Source organism: Drosophila miranda, chromosome XR (assembly GCF_003369915.1).
Source record: "Drosophila miranda strain MSH22 chromosome XR, D.miranda_PacBio2.1, whole genome shotgun sequence".
Taxonomy (NCBI): domain Eukaryota; kingdom Metazoa; phylum Arthropoda; class Insecta; order Diptera; family Drosophilidae; genus Drosophila; species Drosophila miranda.
In genome coordinates this window covers 23,667,497-23,681,979 of record NC_046674.1, presented here as the reverse complement: position 1 = coordinate 23,681,979, position 14,483 = coordinate 23,667,497, and the positions used below count along the sequence as shown (strand labels likewise).

The 14,483-nt window shown below is 45.0% G+C and overlaps 5 protein-coding genes across 22 annotated transcripts in view; 2 read left to right on the top strand and 3 right to left on the bottom strand.

The window, feature by feature from the left end:
- Positions 1-112: 112 nt before the first annotated feature.
- Positions 113-2,422, top strand: LOC108151250. The gene is made up of 4 exons (XM_017279765.2): positions 113-1,241; positions 1,297-1,576; positions 1,637-1,830; positions 1,893-2,422. Exons 1-4 carry the CDS (start codon positions 412-414, stop codon positions 1,951-1,953), a joined length of 1,365 nt encoding a protein of 454 aa, XP_017135254.1. The 5' UTR covers positions 113-411; the 3' UTR covers positions 1,954-2,422.
- LOC108151249 (H(+)/Cl(-) exchange transporter 3) lies at positions 1,964-6,871 on the bottom strand. Its single transcript, XM_017279764.1, has 10 exons — positions 6,785-6,871; positions 6,086-6,422; positions 5,346-5,512; positions 5,085-5,288; positions 4,396-5,028; positions 4,121-4,338; positions 3,486-4,046; positions 3,261-3,424; positions 2,973-3,186; positions 1,964-2,908 (listed from the first exon to the last, which is right to left on the bottom strand). Exons 1-10 carry the CDS (start codon positions 6,869-6,871, stop codon positions 2,818-2,820), a joined length of 2,676 nt encoding a protein of 891 aa, XP_017135253.1. The 3' UTR covers positions 1,964-2,817.
- A 31-nt stretch (positions 6,872-6,902) lies between these two features.
- Positions 6,903-10,012, top strand: LOC108151251 (threonine aspartase 1). Its single transcript, XM_017279766.2, has 4 exons — positions 6,903-7,586; positions 7,664-8,059; positions 8,177-8,769; positions 8,879-10,012. Exons 1-4 carry the CDS (start codon positions 7,559-7,561, stop codon positions 8,960-8,962), a joined length of 1,101 nt encoding a protein of 366 aa, XP_017135255.1. The 5' UTR covers positions 6,903-7,558; the 3' UTR covers positions 8,963-10,012.
- On the bottom strand, positions 10,002-11,178 carry LOC108151252. Its single transcript, XM_017279768.2, has 3 exons — positions 10,975-11,178; positions 10,572-10,912; positions 10,002-10,511 (listed from the first exon to the last, which is right to left on the bottom strand). Exons 1-3 carry the CDS (start codon positions 11,105-11,107, stop codon positions 10,221-10,223), a joined length of 765 nt encoding a protein of 254 aa, XP_017135257.1. The 5' UTR covers positions 11,108-11,178; the 3' UTR covers positions 10,002-10,220.
- Positions 11,179-12,127: 949 nt separating this feature from the next.
- LOC108151245 (protein phosphatase 1 regulatory subunit 12A) overlaps positions 12,128-14,483 on the bottom strand; it is a 32,576-nt gene continuing 30,220 nt past the window's right edge. For 10 of the 18 annotated variants that reach the window (XM_017279747.2, XM_033387028.1, XM_017279750.2 and 7 more), the window contains one exon: positions 13,449-13,528. Coding sequence is in view for 8 of the 18 variants with exons in the window: in XM_017279748.2 (XP_017135237.1) it covers positions 13,442-13,528 (87 nt within the window). In the remaining 10 variants the exon portion in view is untranslated. Of the gene's footprint in view, positions 13,529-14,483 lie in introns of all 18 variants that reach the window. The other 8 variants (XM_017279748.2, XM_017279749.2, XM_017279759.2 and 5 more) reach the window with 1 other exon arrangement.

Sequence of the window (14,483 nt, the reverse complement as noted above, 5' to 3'; positions counted from 1 at the left end):
CTTATTCCTCATGCCATATAGAAATTGGGCTCAAAGCAAAGCCTACTTTGAAGTAAGAACGTTTCAATCCAATATTCCGATAAATTCCGCTTTGACAAGATGTCCATTTTATTGGAACTTGAATGTAGAAAACGGTTTGGAAAAGGAGCGAGATAGAGTTTTAATCCGCAGTTGTGGAATGAAGAGAAAACAGATGGATATTCTCAGAAGTATTTGGTTTTATTTGCATTCGCATAGCTATCATGTGATTGGGAAACCTAAATAGGGGGTTTCTAAGACCGATCGCCACAATGGACATTGCTTCGGACATTTAAACTGCTAGTTCCACAAGCATTAGGGTTGCCCGTTGCCATGGCTACGGGGCAGCCCGTTGTTTCAGTCACAACACTCGCTCTTTAGTGTTCGCTGAAAATGGACGTACTCTCGCACTACAACTCGCCCGTCGTCGATTTTCCGGCAACGCTGCCTCTGGAAAAACAGTACGCACTGGTGGACAACTGCACGGGCACGGATCCGCCGCCACCAAGCGCAGATGCCGGCACCGCGACACAGGAGAAGCAGCATGCGGCCACCCAAACAGAGCAACGGGTCGCCAGCAGCGAGGCTGTCGAATACGACGAGCGGGCGCTGGCCAAGTGGCTGCGCCAGATATGTCCCATGGTGGAGCAGGAACTGATGCACCCCACGCCCCTGATGGATGAGCAGACGATGAGCCAGGCAACCCTGGAGGAAGAGCAGAAGGTGTACACCTACCAGAAGATAGTCATGGGCGGCATTGAGAACTCGCAGGGGCTGGCGATTTGGCTGTGTGTCCACACAAACAATGCTCCCGTACTGGTGGTCACAACGGTGGCCCCCCACGACGATTGGTGCGAGCATGTGGACCAGCAGCTGAAGCTATTCGTGCCCCAGCGAATGTCCCATGGCAACTTTGTGATCTACTCGGAGGTCAAGACGCTGCCGCTGAAGTCCTGCCTGCGCAGCCTGTGCACGAATCCGTTCAACAAGCACATGTTCGCGGGATCCACCATGGACGGAGAGCTGTTTGTCTGGCTGTACGAGCAGGCTCGAGGGGGCGGCAGTGACGCCAATGTGGACATCCAACAGATGTACAGCGTGTCCTCCACGCAGGGTGCAGCCGTCGCCTTGGACTGGGTTACGGAAACGCTTCTGCTCGCCTGCTATGCCAACGGATCCATTCGCCAGTGGGACCTCAGCAAGCAGATGACCCTGGATTGGGAGTAAGTAATAATGAGAGGTCTAGGTAGTCACGTCTAGTCATACCCCGTTTGCCAGATACTGTCTGCCTGGCACTGTTACCTCGGAGCTGACGGCAATGGTGGCTCTAGGAATAGATGATTTTGTCGTGGGCACCAACGATGGCGGCACCTTCCGCTGCTGGAGCACTGGTCGCCAGGCCGCATCCGCGAAAAAACAGCTACAGCTGCTGGCCTTGCGTAGACATCGATTCATGGTCTCCACGCTGCTCAGGACGGAAATGGCAGGCCACCAATTCGTGCTCAGCTGCGACCTCAGCGGACAGGCGTTCTACCATGACATGCGACACGCGGACGAGGTGGTTATGTCCTCTCAAATTCATATCATTCTCCTGTTAACAATGTCTCCTTTCTGGCAGGACATGGCTCAGTTGATTGTGCAGATACCATTGCCCTTCAAGAACGGCGTCGCCTGCAGCCGTGATGGAAACATCATCTACTGTCCCGCCAGCGACGGTGCTCTGGAATACTACAGGGTCAGCGATGGTGCGCATGCGCATGTCAAGGGGGCCTTGCGCGGCAAAGGCAGCCTTATCCGGAGCAGTGACAATGGGTTGGTTGCATGACTTTGATCCGCACGGGTGCCCTTTAAGTGCATTTGAAACTCTCTTACAGGTGCTGGTTGATCACGGGCCTCTATGGCGACGAGTTTCAGATATTCTACGTGGAGCATTGAAAGATTCATGTTTCGGTCTTGATATAATCGCTTGTATTTGCATGACTGCTTAAGTTAGTGTACGGTTAATCTTCTCATAGGGTTGCTATTTACACGAGTTTATTTTAAAATTTCTCAGATCTCTAACAAATACCATGTGTAGATATATATACTATGTATTTTTCTTTTTTTTTATAAACAAGAGTTTCTCTGTTTAGAATTTCGAACAAAATGCAAAATGCAACAAAAGTATAACAACTATTGCGTTAGATCGACTTATTTTGGGTATCTCGGGGGTAAACTGCGTTAAAACTGCGCAATAAAGTTCTCATAAAATTCACAAAGTAAAACATTCTCAACAAGATCTACATTGCCAAACATTCAATAGTGTACACTTTTTTATCAGGCTTGTGGTAAATACATTTTGTATATAAAAATATAATAATAAGGTACAGGACAAAGAAAAGTATCGGGTTGCAGACGAGCCACAGAGAGAATGACATAATTACAAAATGGCAATAGATGAATACTTTTGCTTGTATTGAAACACTTGCCCTAGCGTAGAATAAATTATACAATTAACATACAATTAACGAGATATACGGGTTATATAAATATATAATAGAACTGCACACAATTTTGCTAAATCTCCCACTTGCGAACGTCCGACTCTATCATAACTTTGCTACTCAGATCTATGCGATTTACTAATCCAGTCAACCTCCTTCCACTCCGTATCCACACTTTCAACTTTTCACTTAAGCCTAGGTTGCAATCTGCACTTTGCACATATCATATATTGTGGGTGTTGCGATAGTAATAACTAGAAGCGGCTGCGACGGCGACGATGACGGCGGTCGCCCAGCTTCCGATTGGCTGATAAATTCAATTGAAGAGCACCGTGTTGGGGTCTTCGTTATCCATTTGTTTCACATGACGCAGCACATCCTTCTTGGTAATGACACCGAGCAAGCGACTGCAATGGAATGTGGACAGCATGAACTAACTGATATTATATTATCCCAGAATAGAACACTCACCCATTGTGTGTGACTAAGGTCTGCCGTAGGCCCAGCTTCCGGAACATATCCACTACCGTTTCCATCGGCGTTTGATCTGTCACTGTGATGGGCGCCATATCGAGTATCTTTTTCAACTTGAGAGGTTGGGGTCCCAGGTTTTGGGTTGGCGTGGTCGAGGTGAATAATACTATGGAACTGCTGCTGATGCCCTCGATCAGACGTTTGGCATTTCCTACAAGAATCACGAATATTATTATAGGCTATATACAGGGTATTCTACTACAAACGCAGAAGATCAGCACTCACCGATGGCCAAGTTAAGATCCCTGCGCAAAACAAAGCCAACCAAATATTGATTCTCTCTGGAAACCACCACTGGATAGCCGTTGTGTTCGGTCTCCTTCAGCAGGTTCTCCACATCGTCCACAGTCATGGAGTCTTGCGTGATGACATTAAGAGTTTCATTGCGTCTAAAAATAGAGTTGGGTTAATTCCATTGGACTGGATTACCAGCATTGAGGCATTACTCACTTGGGCTGCATTACATCTGCGGCCAGCGTGGTATGCGCAAACTCCTCCTTGCTGTCGAGGAACGGATAACCGTTGAGCGCAATGTGCGCGTCGTAGATGCCCTGTCTGCCCAAAGCATCGCCCACCCACTTGGAGGCCATGGCAGCTGCCATCAGCGGAACAATGTACCGCACGCCGCCCGTCAGCTCGAACATGATGACCACCAAGGAGACCGTCATGCGTGTGACGCCGCCCAACACGGCTGCAGCGCCCACCACCGCATACAGGCCGGGTGTAATGAGATTGCTGTCCGCGCACTCCCCCGTGAAGAACCAAATGTTAGGATAGCTATACGCAAACTGCTCAACCCCAATGCCTACAATGCGGCCCATGATGGCGCCCAGCAGCAAGGACGGTATAAAGAGACCCGCCGGCACTTTCATGCCGAACGTGAAGATGGTTAGGGCTAGTTTAAGTATAAAGGTGAGCATGAGCAGCCATATGGAGCTGTAGACGCCGGGTCCGGGCTCTGTGACCTCAATGACACTGTTACCCATGGTAATGTTCATGCGCTTGTACTCGCTGCAAGGGAAAACAATTGGAAACGATTGAGAAATCATTTGCATGCAGAAATATTCATTCAGTGATATACCCACCACAAGGGATTAGTGACATCACCGGGGGAGCATTTGCTAACCAACAGAAAGATCAGCTCGTTCATGTTCATGCGCGTGAAGGGATTCGGGTAGCAGATGATGCCGGTGACCAGGGTGACAAACAGCACTTCCATGACGGGATACTGGCCCAACTTGCTGAACTTCCTGTAGCGACACCACCACAAATTGGCCTTGATAAAGAACGTTCCAATCACTCCCTAGAAGTGAAACCAGATTAACAATGAGGAATAATATGGCAGCCAGAATTGACCTACTCCCATGATTCCCAGAAACACAAAGGGAATAAGTTCGAAGAAGATCCACGGCTTGTTGTACTCCACGAAGAAGAGCACTGAATGCTCGTTGCCGAAAGGAGTCAGCGAACGCAGTACGAAAGCGGCAATCAGCGCACAGAAGAAGGAACGCCACAACGTCTTTAAGGGGAAGTAGTAGGACACCTCCTCCAGCGAGAACAGAACTCCTCCGATCGGTGCCCCGAAGGCCACAGAGACCCCTGCCGCAGCAGCTGCCGAAAGAATCTCACGCTTTTTGGCCTCGTTGCGACCGTACTTGGGGAACAGATGCGAGAATATGTTACCGATGCAACTAGCGATGTGGACCATGGGTCCCTCCTTGCCCAGGGTCAGGCCAGCGGACACCGACAGCATCAGGCCCACCGATTTGATCAGCAGGGTCCATTTGCCCAAATAGCCGCGTATGATGAAGCCCGACAGGATGGTCTTTATCTCCGGTATACCCGATCCGCAGGCATACGGGGCAAACATTCGCACCAGAGAGGCGCTGAGCGAGGCAAACAGCAACGCCCACAGCACGTACCAGATGTACGAGATTATATACGGCCCCGTTCCATTGCGGCTCAGGCCAAAGATCTCCGGCCATGTTTTCCACTGAAAGTGAAGTGTTTGAGGAAATCGGTGTGGATAAATCAAGAATGAGGACTCACCGTAGAGCAGTTGCCCTCCTCGAACACCGATTGCTTGGCCGGATAGCAGCATTGCTCGCGATTGAACCAAAAGGCGGGCGGACAAATGCCGTGCTTCAGATCCGACATCCAGCTGGCGCCTATATCCACCATCCCCGCCACGCAGCCGGCCGCAATACCAACGAGCAGAACGCACAGCCACCCAGAGCCGGCATCAATGGAGCCCTGTTGGAGGTTGAAATTGGTTTATTTAGACATAGTGCCGGTGATAGATAGACTTACCTTGATGAGATCCCACACAGAATCCTGTCGCTTCTTGACTATGTAGCGATGTCGCATACGGTCGCGTGCAATGTCCCGCTGCCAGTCAATGGTGTGGAAATCTTCATACTGTCCGATGCCAGGTATGTCATCTTGCACATCCGACGAGCCATAGAACGAAAGTGCTCCTAAAGCAATAGACATAATAAATACATTCGTTTGAATTTCTTGACTTGAGCGCAACTGAAGTTTGTTATATTAACAATAATGATCTTATTAGCGCCGTGTTAACATCTTAATTGATGCGTAGGTAAACTGATATTTCCATAAATTAGCATTGTCATCATGTACCATATAAATTTCATCGAAATAAATAACTGCCAATAGGTGGCAGACAGCTGGACGGACAGAACTCACATCGGCGACCGCGACCCCACAACGATGCACTGCACATATAAATGTCTGTATGCTAATCATCATCACATGTATTAATTGAATTCCCCACCAAACCACACAACCACAAGACCATACGGCCGAGCACTGAGGCAGCCAAGCGGGTACAGCTGTGCCACGGCATCAGAATTGAGGTGACGTCGCCGGCCCGACCCGGCCCGGCCCGGCCGTCTGCTGTATTCATATGATCATGATCTTGATTAACACTCCGCACTACACTCTGCGGAGCGATTGGTGTCACACGGTGCTTTACGCAATGACAAGTTAACGCTTTGCTCGGATCAGATCAGGAATGTCGGGCTACTCACCGTCCATGGGGTCGCCGAAGGCACTGTGAGTTGGCACATGCTGGTGGTGGTGATGGTGCATTGTACGCTGATTGTGATGATTGCCCGCGTGCTCGAAATCTCTTTCAGTGTCCGACTCTGTGGCAGTCTCGCGGTGGTAGCCACCGCTGCTGCTGCCGCCTCCGCCGCCGATGACATCGCCTGGACTGGAGCGCGGCGTTATGTCAATCATGTCTTCGTCGTCTGTGGCCGGCGCTGTGAGTGAGGTGGTTAGTTTTGTGTGAGGCGCTAGCGGATGATCGTGATAATTGGCATCTCCCTCGCCCTCCGCGCCGGCAGTGCTTGTGTGACCGTTTGACTGAAAATGTAGAGCGGCAATTTCGGAATGTAGACGATATACTGGTTCTTTGTTTACGCTCGGATATTGATAAGATTAAGATCTTTGTTCGACCCAGTGTGCGGGAAGCTACCATTAGTACGCAGACACTGTTGGTTGTTCGTTCAGCAGCACACACATACAGAGGCAGAAATCACAGCCGCGGACACGAAAACAGCAGCATTTCCGCCCCTTTATGCCAAATATGTGTGCGTCGCAACTACCGTATGAATACGTATGTTCGTATATTCGTATGTTCGTATGTATGTATGTAGGTAGCACGTAGCTGATTGGGAAATCTACCTGGCTTATCATTCCACTCAATTCTTGATGCGTGGGCTTACCTTTTTCATTACCGTCTGGTAGGCGGTTATGTAGCTGTTTCCCTCTGCCGCAGCCTCCCTGCTGCCCTTCAGTGGAAACTTTTCCATTATCTCAGCCTGTTGTGTGAATAATAGTATCGGGTTTTCCTATTTCGTTGCGTATTCAGCGTTGCAGTAGTGCAGCGCAGTAGCAGCGCAGCAAGCGCACGTCACACAATACAAACACACAAGCAGTTATTCGACTAACAAATCACTTTCTTTTCACATTTCACTTGTGCTTGGCTGTACATTCGATTACATGGGTATTTTGTTGCTCAAAACTTGTATTTATTTCTTTATTTAGTATACATTACAGTGGTTCAAGTGCATATTTTTTTTGTGTGCGAATATTTTATTTGCAAAAAAGTAGAGATGGAGAAACGTCGATTTTACTATCAAAAAATACTCAGCCGGCTGGTAGCGATGTCTATCGATCCTACGCTGCCAGATCGAGAGAAAACGGTACCTATATCTTACCCCAGAAATCTTCTTCTTCTCATATTTTAATATGTGCTAGTGCCTTAAAATACAAAAAATCAGCAGAATATACCGCGAATATAATTGAAATACATCATTAGGTCTTTACAATTTCAATCGAACATATATTTATCGCACAAAAATATCGATGACGATATGCGAAGCATATACATATCATTGATATCAATGAATATTTAACATCCCTATTTCAAATTGTTTACGCCCGTGTGTGGACTGCATTGGGCGCATCAAAAACACAACAACAATTGCAATAATAACATGGCCGGTTTCGTAGCGGTGCACACAGGTTCGTACTAATTTTGGCGGCTGCAGCTGCAGCTGCTGGCAGACAGCTAGAAGATTGATGGGCGCATATTGTTTCAGGGGCTGGAAACTGCATCGATGAGACCAAATACCAACGGGTGATTAAAGAGGCGTGTATCCGGGCCACGGACATTCTGCGGAATGGGGGATCAGCCGTAGATGCGTGCGAGGCGGCGATAATTCGACTGGAGAACTGCGGCTACACGAATGCCGGCTACGGCTCCAATCTCTGCATGGACGGTTCTGTGCAGTGCGATGCCGCTATAATGAACGGATCTACCCTGAACTTCGGAGCGTGCACAAATGTCAGCCGAGTGAAGAATCCCATTCAGCTGGCGCGCCGAATTTGTGAGGCACAGTCGAATCCCCAGCTCCTGGAACGCATACCGCCCATGGTCTTAGCTGGAAGCGGAGCGGAGCGCTATGCCGACGAAGTCGGATGTGCAATGGTGGATGGTTTGTACCCAATATATCACTACATATGTATATAGTATAGTCCTCAGTCCGTCAGATCTGAATATGAATGGACCTTTCTCTTAACTAATTTAAATGAATTTATCTACTTCCATTCAGATAGTAGCTTAATGATCTCATCGAAAGCGAAATTCCAGTTCAATCATTACAAGAGTAAATACGATTTGGTTGTGAGCAGCAGAAACAACAAGGCCGCCTCCGAGGAGCCCGTCCCTGTGCCCGACGCGAGCAACGAAGTGGAGCTCGCAGCGTCTCTGGACACCGTGGGGGCCGTGTGCGTCGATAGCTCCGGCAACACTGCAGCGGGCTGCAGTTCCGGCGGAATACTGCTGAAAGTGCCAGGACGGGTTGGCCAGGCGGCAACATATGGTGCTGGCTGTTGGGCCACCGACACAGACGATCTGGCGATAGCCACCTGCACGACCGGCAACGGGGAGTACCTGATGAAGACGCTGCTAGCCAGAGAGATATGCAACGGGGCCTTCACCAGCGAGTGCGCCGTGACGAGTCTGCACAAGACGTTCACACAAAAGTTTCTCGACTCTCCGCTGCTGCCACAGCAGCAGGATCTCTATGCCGGCGCCTTGACATTGCTCTACTATCCGAAGCAGAGCAGCGGCGAGGTGATGTGGAGCCATACGACGCAATCGTTTTGCGTTGGCTACATGGCGACAACGCAGAAAGTGCCAAAGGTTTGTATGCCAATGCGATGCTATGCCAGGCCAGGCCAGTGCAGGCAGCCACTATCCATCATTTTCTAATTTCGTACGTATGTTTGTGTGTGTGTTTCTACTTTTGCAGTTTGTACACTCTCCACTGCCCACATACAGCGTCCCGGGCCGATCATGCGTCGTCAATGGCCATAATTTCCATTTGCGCATTTAGATGGGGGCTGGCCAGCCGCAGTGTCTCTGGCGGCCCCATCCCATCCTGTCCGCCGTTCAGTGTCATTTTTGCGGGATTCTGCAATTCATTTGATTTAATGTTTAATTGCCGCGACAATCGCTGCCAATGCAACAGCACCACAAGAAAAAGAGGCAGCAGCAGCAGCTTTGCCTTTGTCTCTATGAAATATTAAGAATAATTAAGAAAAAAACTTTTCATTGTACTTATTTGTATATGCTCGTAGGTTGTAAGCCGTATCTGTGGGAGCAGAAGCAGAGGCGTTTGTGTGTGTGTGTGTGTGTGTGCGTGTGCCTGTGTGTGTGCGCAATGAAATAAGTTTTCGAATATTGAAATTTGAAATTTCCCCTCGTTGAACGCAACTGTGCGCCAGATAAATCAGGCAGGCGGCATGCGATTCGAGTGGGAATATCATATTCGTATGTTTGTATCCGTATGTATATTTAGACCCGCTGACGTACTTATTTATGTGTGCAAATGTTTATGTCCAAGTGTTTACGGCCATCAATGTACAGAACTTAACCCATTAATTTCGACGACATTTAAACAATAATATGCCTATACAATATCAAGGTCTAGTATCTTTTCTTTGATTCGTCCTCAACATGAATACATAATTAGTTCGTATATGCTTTTGCTTTTACTTTTACTTTACCCATTTTGTATATTCGCCTAATTATGACGTGAGCGTGTTTTAAACAGTCTCAGTCTTCTAGTTTTTAATGGTTTCGTCGTTTATTGCTTTGCGTTTGTCTGTCGTAATTTGTTATGGTATTTCCAGGCAGATATTGCCGAACATCTCGAGGCTTCTAATTAATTCAATAGCTTATGCTATACATATATTGTACACCCGAAATCATAGAGTTCCTTCCGCTGAAGCTAACTACTGCACCAGGACATGGCTTCTGGAGTTTAGTCAACAGACACATATTTTTGTTTAGTTGTAAGAACCCGAATAGTCTAAGCCAAATGACAAATATGGATCATTATATGTATGTGTATTGCAAATCAAAAGTGGATATTTATGAATTACTTTTTTCTTGTATTTATTTCGTATCATTCGGGAACATACACAATTGTATAGAGTTCATAGTTCGTTTAGCAGAGCTATACAAGATGTAGGAGATTGTACAGTAAAATATATAAAATAAGCAAGATATGTAGATCCTGTGGGCATCTTTTAGAGGGGGGAACTGGCAGTAACGACTGTACAGAAATAGTTTCTATACTAAGTCTGGACCTATGTAGTACACCTGGTCGGTTTAGTTGCGGTGCACTTATTGGCATCCACGCTGTAGTATGGAGTAGGGGACTTGCAACTGTATAAGATGGCAAGCCATGTGGACTCTGTAAGTTTCTCGCAGTAAATATAACTACTGCATGTCGTGTCGGCGGTATTATCTATGTCGAAGAATGTAGTTGTTTTCACAGAAAGTGCGCAGGCTGCCTCCAACTCAGTTTGTGTAGGAACAGTGGGTACGGTCGGCGGCGTATAATCGGCGTTGCTGCAAGTACTAGTTGATGCACTCAACTGTGAAAGAAGCAAAGATTTAGTATATCTCAAAGTATATCATCAGAGCGGGATACGTACACCGATAAAAGTGAGGGCACAGCTGGGCACACAGAGGGTTCCATAAGTGCCGAGGGCCTCTGTGATACAGATCTCATCCGTACCGCATGCGTACGGTGTTGTGGATACCTTTTGGTCAACACATCGGGCATACTGGGTCTTGCTGACGCAAGCGAACTTGCCGCTGCCAATGCAGACACCACAGTTTTCACCGTTTCCTTCACTGGATCCACCGCTTGAGTCGCCACACACGTCCAGAATATTAACACCATCCACAGACTCACTCTTCACGCAGACTTCCGCAGTGTTGCTGCAAACGGTGCCGGTGGGACATGTCTCAGTATCGCCAATTGCAACATTATCTGGGCGAAAACGGAGCTTTGTAGATATTACGACGACAACCAGAATTCCTCATAGAACTTACTCATGCAATTTTTGTATTCGGTTGTGCTCAAACATAGGGCATCGTTGCTGCTCTGACACTCGTTACACTCCTGTGCCGCCACAGAAACCAGAAGCAGGGCAGCAATGGCTGAAAATGCTAGGTTATTTCGCATTTTTCTTCGGGATGAAGGATGTGTTTGGGGATGGGCTGCTCAACGTTTGGCGTCAAACTGATATGGTGCCTCCAAACGATGTGCCTTATATAGTAGCTGGAGGCTCGAAGCTTCGCGGAATTCACGATCAGCATCAACCTTCAACCGTTTATGGGTCCTGCATGTGATAATGCTATTTGCCAGATTTTGCTTGGCTTGTGTCCCAGCCGTAAATCTAACATCATAAAGTAATATTGAAGCTTTTTTCTGCCGAGGCGTGGCACCAAATATCAGCAAAAAAAAACAACAAGCATTTGTATCTGGATGTGCTTTTCACGATATAATTAACCAAGGCTAGAGTTCTTTAAAGCTACAGCTGTACGGATACGGATGGTTCATTTGACTGACTCATGGACTGAAAATGTGTATCCAAGAATTTGTAATCTAAGCGCATTTTTATTTTGTATTTAGAGCTCTGTATACTGCTATTGTCTTTTTTATACCCGGTTAAGGTAGAGTAAAGGAATCGGTATAATAGGTTCCTAATGTACCCCAAATATTTTTGAATGCAGACCAATTGTTTCCAAGAGATGATATCATATGTATAATAGTGACAGTGAACAACATTTATTTGTAAATATTCTTCTATGATCGATTATTGCTACAGAATTTATAATGATATAGTGATTCCGAAAGAATAAAACCCTATTCTGATGAGTGTTACAAAGTTAACCTTTAGTCCTTAATTTTCGACTTTGATCAACGATAAAGTTGATACAACCCAAAAAAGGTTGTGGTATTTCTTCCAATGCATGCTCTGCAAACAGATTTGCCCGGGGGCTCATTTCAGACAACGTTTTATCAGCAAATAATTAAATTATTACCGAGTATGTTATCAAAGAAATTGTAAACCTTGAATGAGAGATATGTGGAATTTCTCACGAAATCGACAGAGATTGTTATCTGCTGAAGAACAAAACGTATTAGGGTATGCAAAATCAAAATAACATCATAAGACACCATTCCAAAAGATATTTAGAGTTTGCTTGCGATCACATTTATTAAGTTTCGTATTTGAATCAAATTTTCTTAAATATTTTCTCACACAATTTTACATATTACACAATTCACGATTTATATTAATTTATATTTTGTTGTTGTTGTTGTTGTATGTTTTTTTATGTATGCATTTGCTTATCGTTTCCATTTACGAGTAACACAAAAATCTCTTAGGCGAATTTAATAAATAACAGAAATATGTATGCATAGGGGCGTATGATCATTTGTTTCGTTATAAGCGAAGGTAAAATATAGTACGATATAATACGATTCAAAGTGAGGGAGAAACTAATAATTAACGTAATCGAATAGTAGAAGTAATAGTGCATATGCAGGGCAGCATATCCTGATATGCTCTCGTATCTGTATCTGTAACTATATATTGTAGAAGAGCGCCATGGAGCTTGTATTCGGTACGCTCCTCAGATTGCGGGGGCGTTGTGGGTATAAAAATGGTATGGTGTAAAATATGGGGGGTTTTCGGGTGGTACACTAAACACAATTACGAATGATACGGATGATAATGATTACACTTAGTACGTTGACGCGTGGGCTGGTTTCGAAAACAACTCTTCCTCGGTTCTCTCGTGGTTGCTCGATGATATTACACATTCAAATGTCGAACTTATGATTCAGTTGCTCTAAATATATATAATATGCAATGTGTATATATAATTTATATATGAAAAAAAAAAATATATATGTTTATGTATATATTTATATATGTATGTATGTATATGTATTACGTAGTTAAACTAATCTGTAACTAGGGCTCATTTGATGAATATGTTCTCAGTTTGTATGTAAAGGTTATTTTCGCTTTTTGCAATTTGCTTTCTTTCGATCCTCACACAATTGATTTACATTGCGTACAGTTAGGCTTGATCTGTGCAATTTTATTAATTAATAATTTTCACTACTTTGTATATAAAATTTGACCAAATACATAAGATTTTTCTTTATATAAAACGAACGAAACAATTCTCAACGATATTGTAGAAACATGGTTTCACGTTATGATTGAATATCTAACACAATTAATAAACAAAAATTTTGACATTTCCCCCTTACAGCGAATTTCGCACCTTTCCTTCTCCTTCTCCTCTTATCTTCTCGTTTCGTTTCTTTTTTTTCTGTTCTGTTCGTTTCGTTTTGATTCATTTAATTTCTTCTCTTAGTTTCTCTTAGCCCGTCTCCAGCTGGTGAATAACGTAAAAATGGGGTTGTTTCTCAATGATACAGATGACGATGATGATTATCCTCCATCCATGCAGCGGTACAGTGGGAGACATCATTTCATTTACTTAATTTGCTAATAACTCTAATCAGCGCCGCGTTCTCCTCCTTCAGGCGATGATTATCCGACTTGTATGCATCGAGTTGCTGTGGATCAAAGTGGAATCAAATTAGTACACACGATACGAAAGAGGTATATGTATATATGCACAAGATATGGATACAGCATTGAGCACAGAGGGGAGGCACAAGTTCGGGGAGTGATTGTGCGTGGGGCATGCTTCGTTAGTTAGGGGAATGATGCCGCCGCAGCAGCAGCAGCAGCAACAACAACAACAGAAACAACAAACAAACGATTAGTAATTACCTACTCGTAAAAACATCGACACATCTGGACGCCCTGATCAGGAGAGAACCAGAGACAACATGCATGCAACCACAAACTATATAGAAATTCCGATAGTACGAGCCGTTTCTATGAAATCTATCAATGATTCGTGTGCTCTTCATGACTTCGTGACGCGTGTCGTGTGCCATGATAAGCTATTGAAGATCGGTCGATCATATAATGTCGAATGAATCACATGAATACGGATGCCTGATGCGGATGCCTGACATTCTGGAGATAGGGCGGATAATGCCGTCCCATGGGGACGGAATGGAAAACAATAAACAGCATTATGTTGAATAAGAACGACAGTGGGCAAAGGTTTCGTTTATTTCATAACTCAAGATCGGTCGATGGGTATGTTGTGCTGTTGGTTTCGAGAACACACACAAAAGGATAAACAAATTGGCATAGAAAACTTGTAACAATATTAACAACAAGAGGAAAACCTCCATAGAATAGTTAGAATATAGACACTAAATATGGTGTTTCATACATACTATATGTATACTCGTATGTATGTGTAATAAAGTACGATTATTAAGTAGATATTTATTGCATATATACATTCAGAGTGCTTCAAAATGTTTTCAATAGCGAATTTCACAATTCAATATAGAGTTCTAATCGAGATTAATGATTTATATATGTATGTATTTAACTTCAGTTGGATCGCAAATGGTGCATATATCTATATTATTATTAAATTTTATA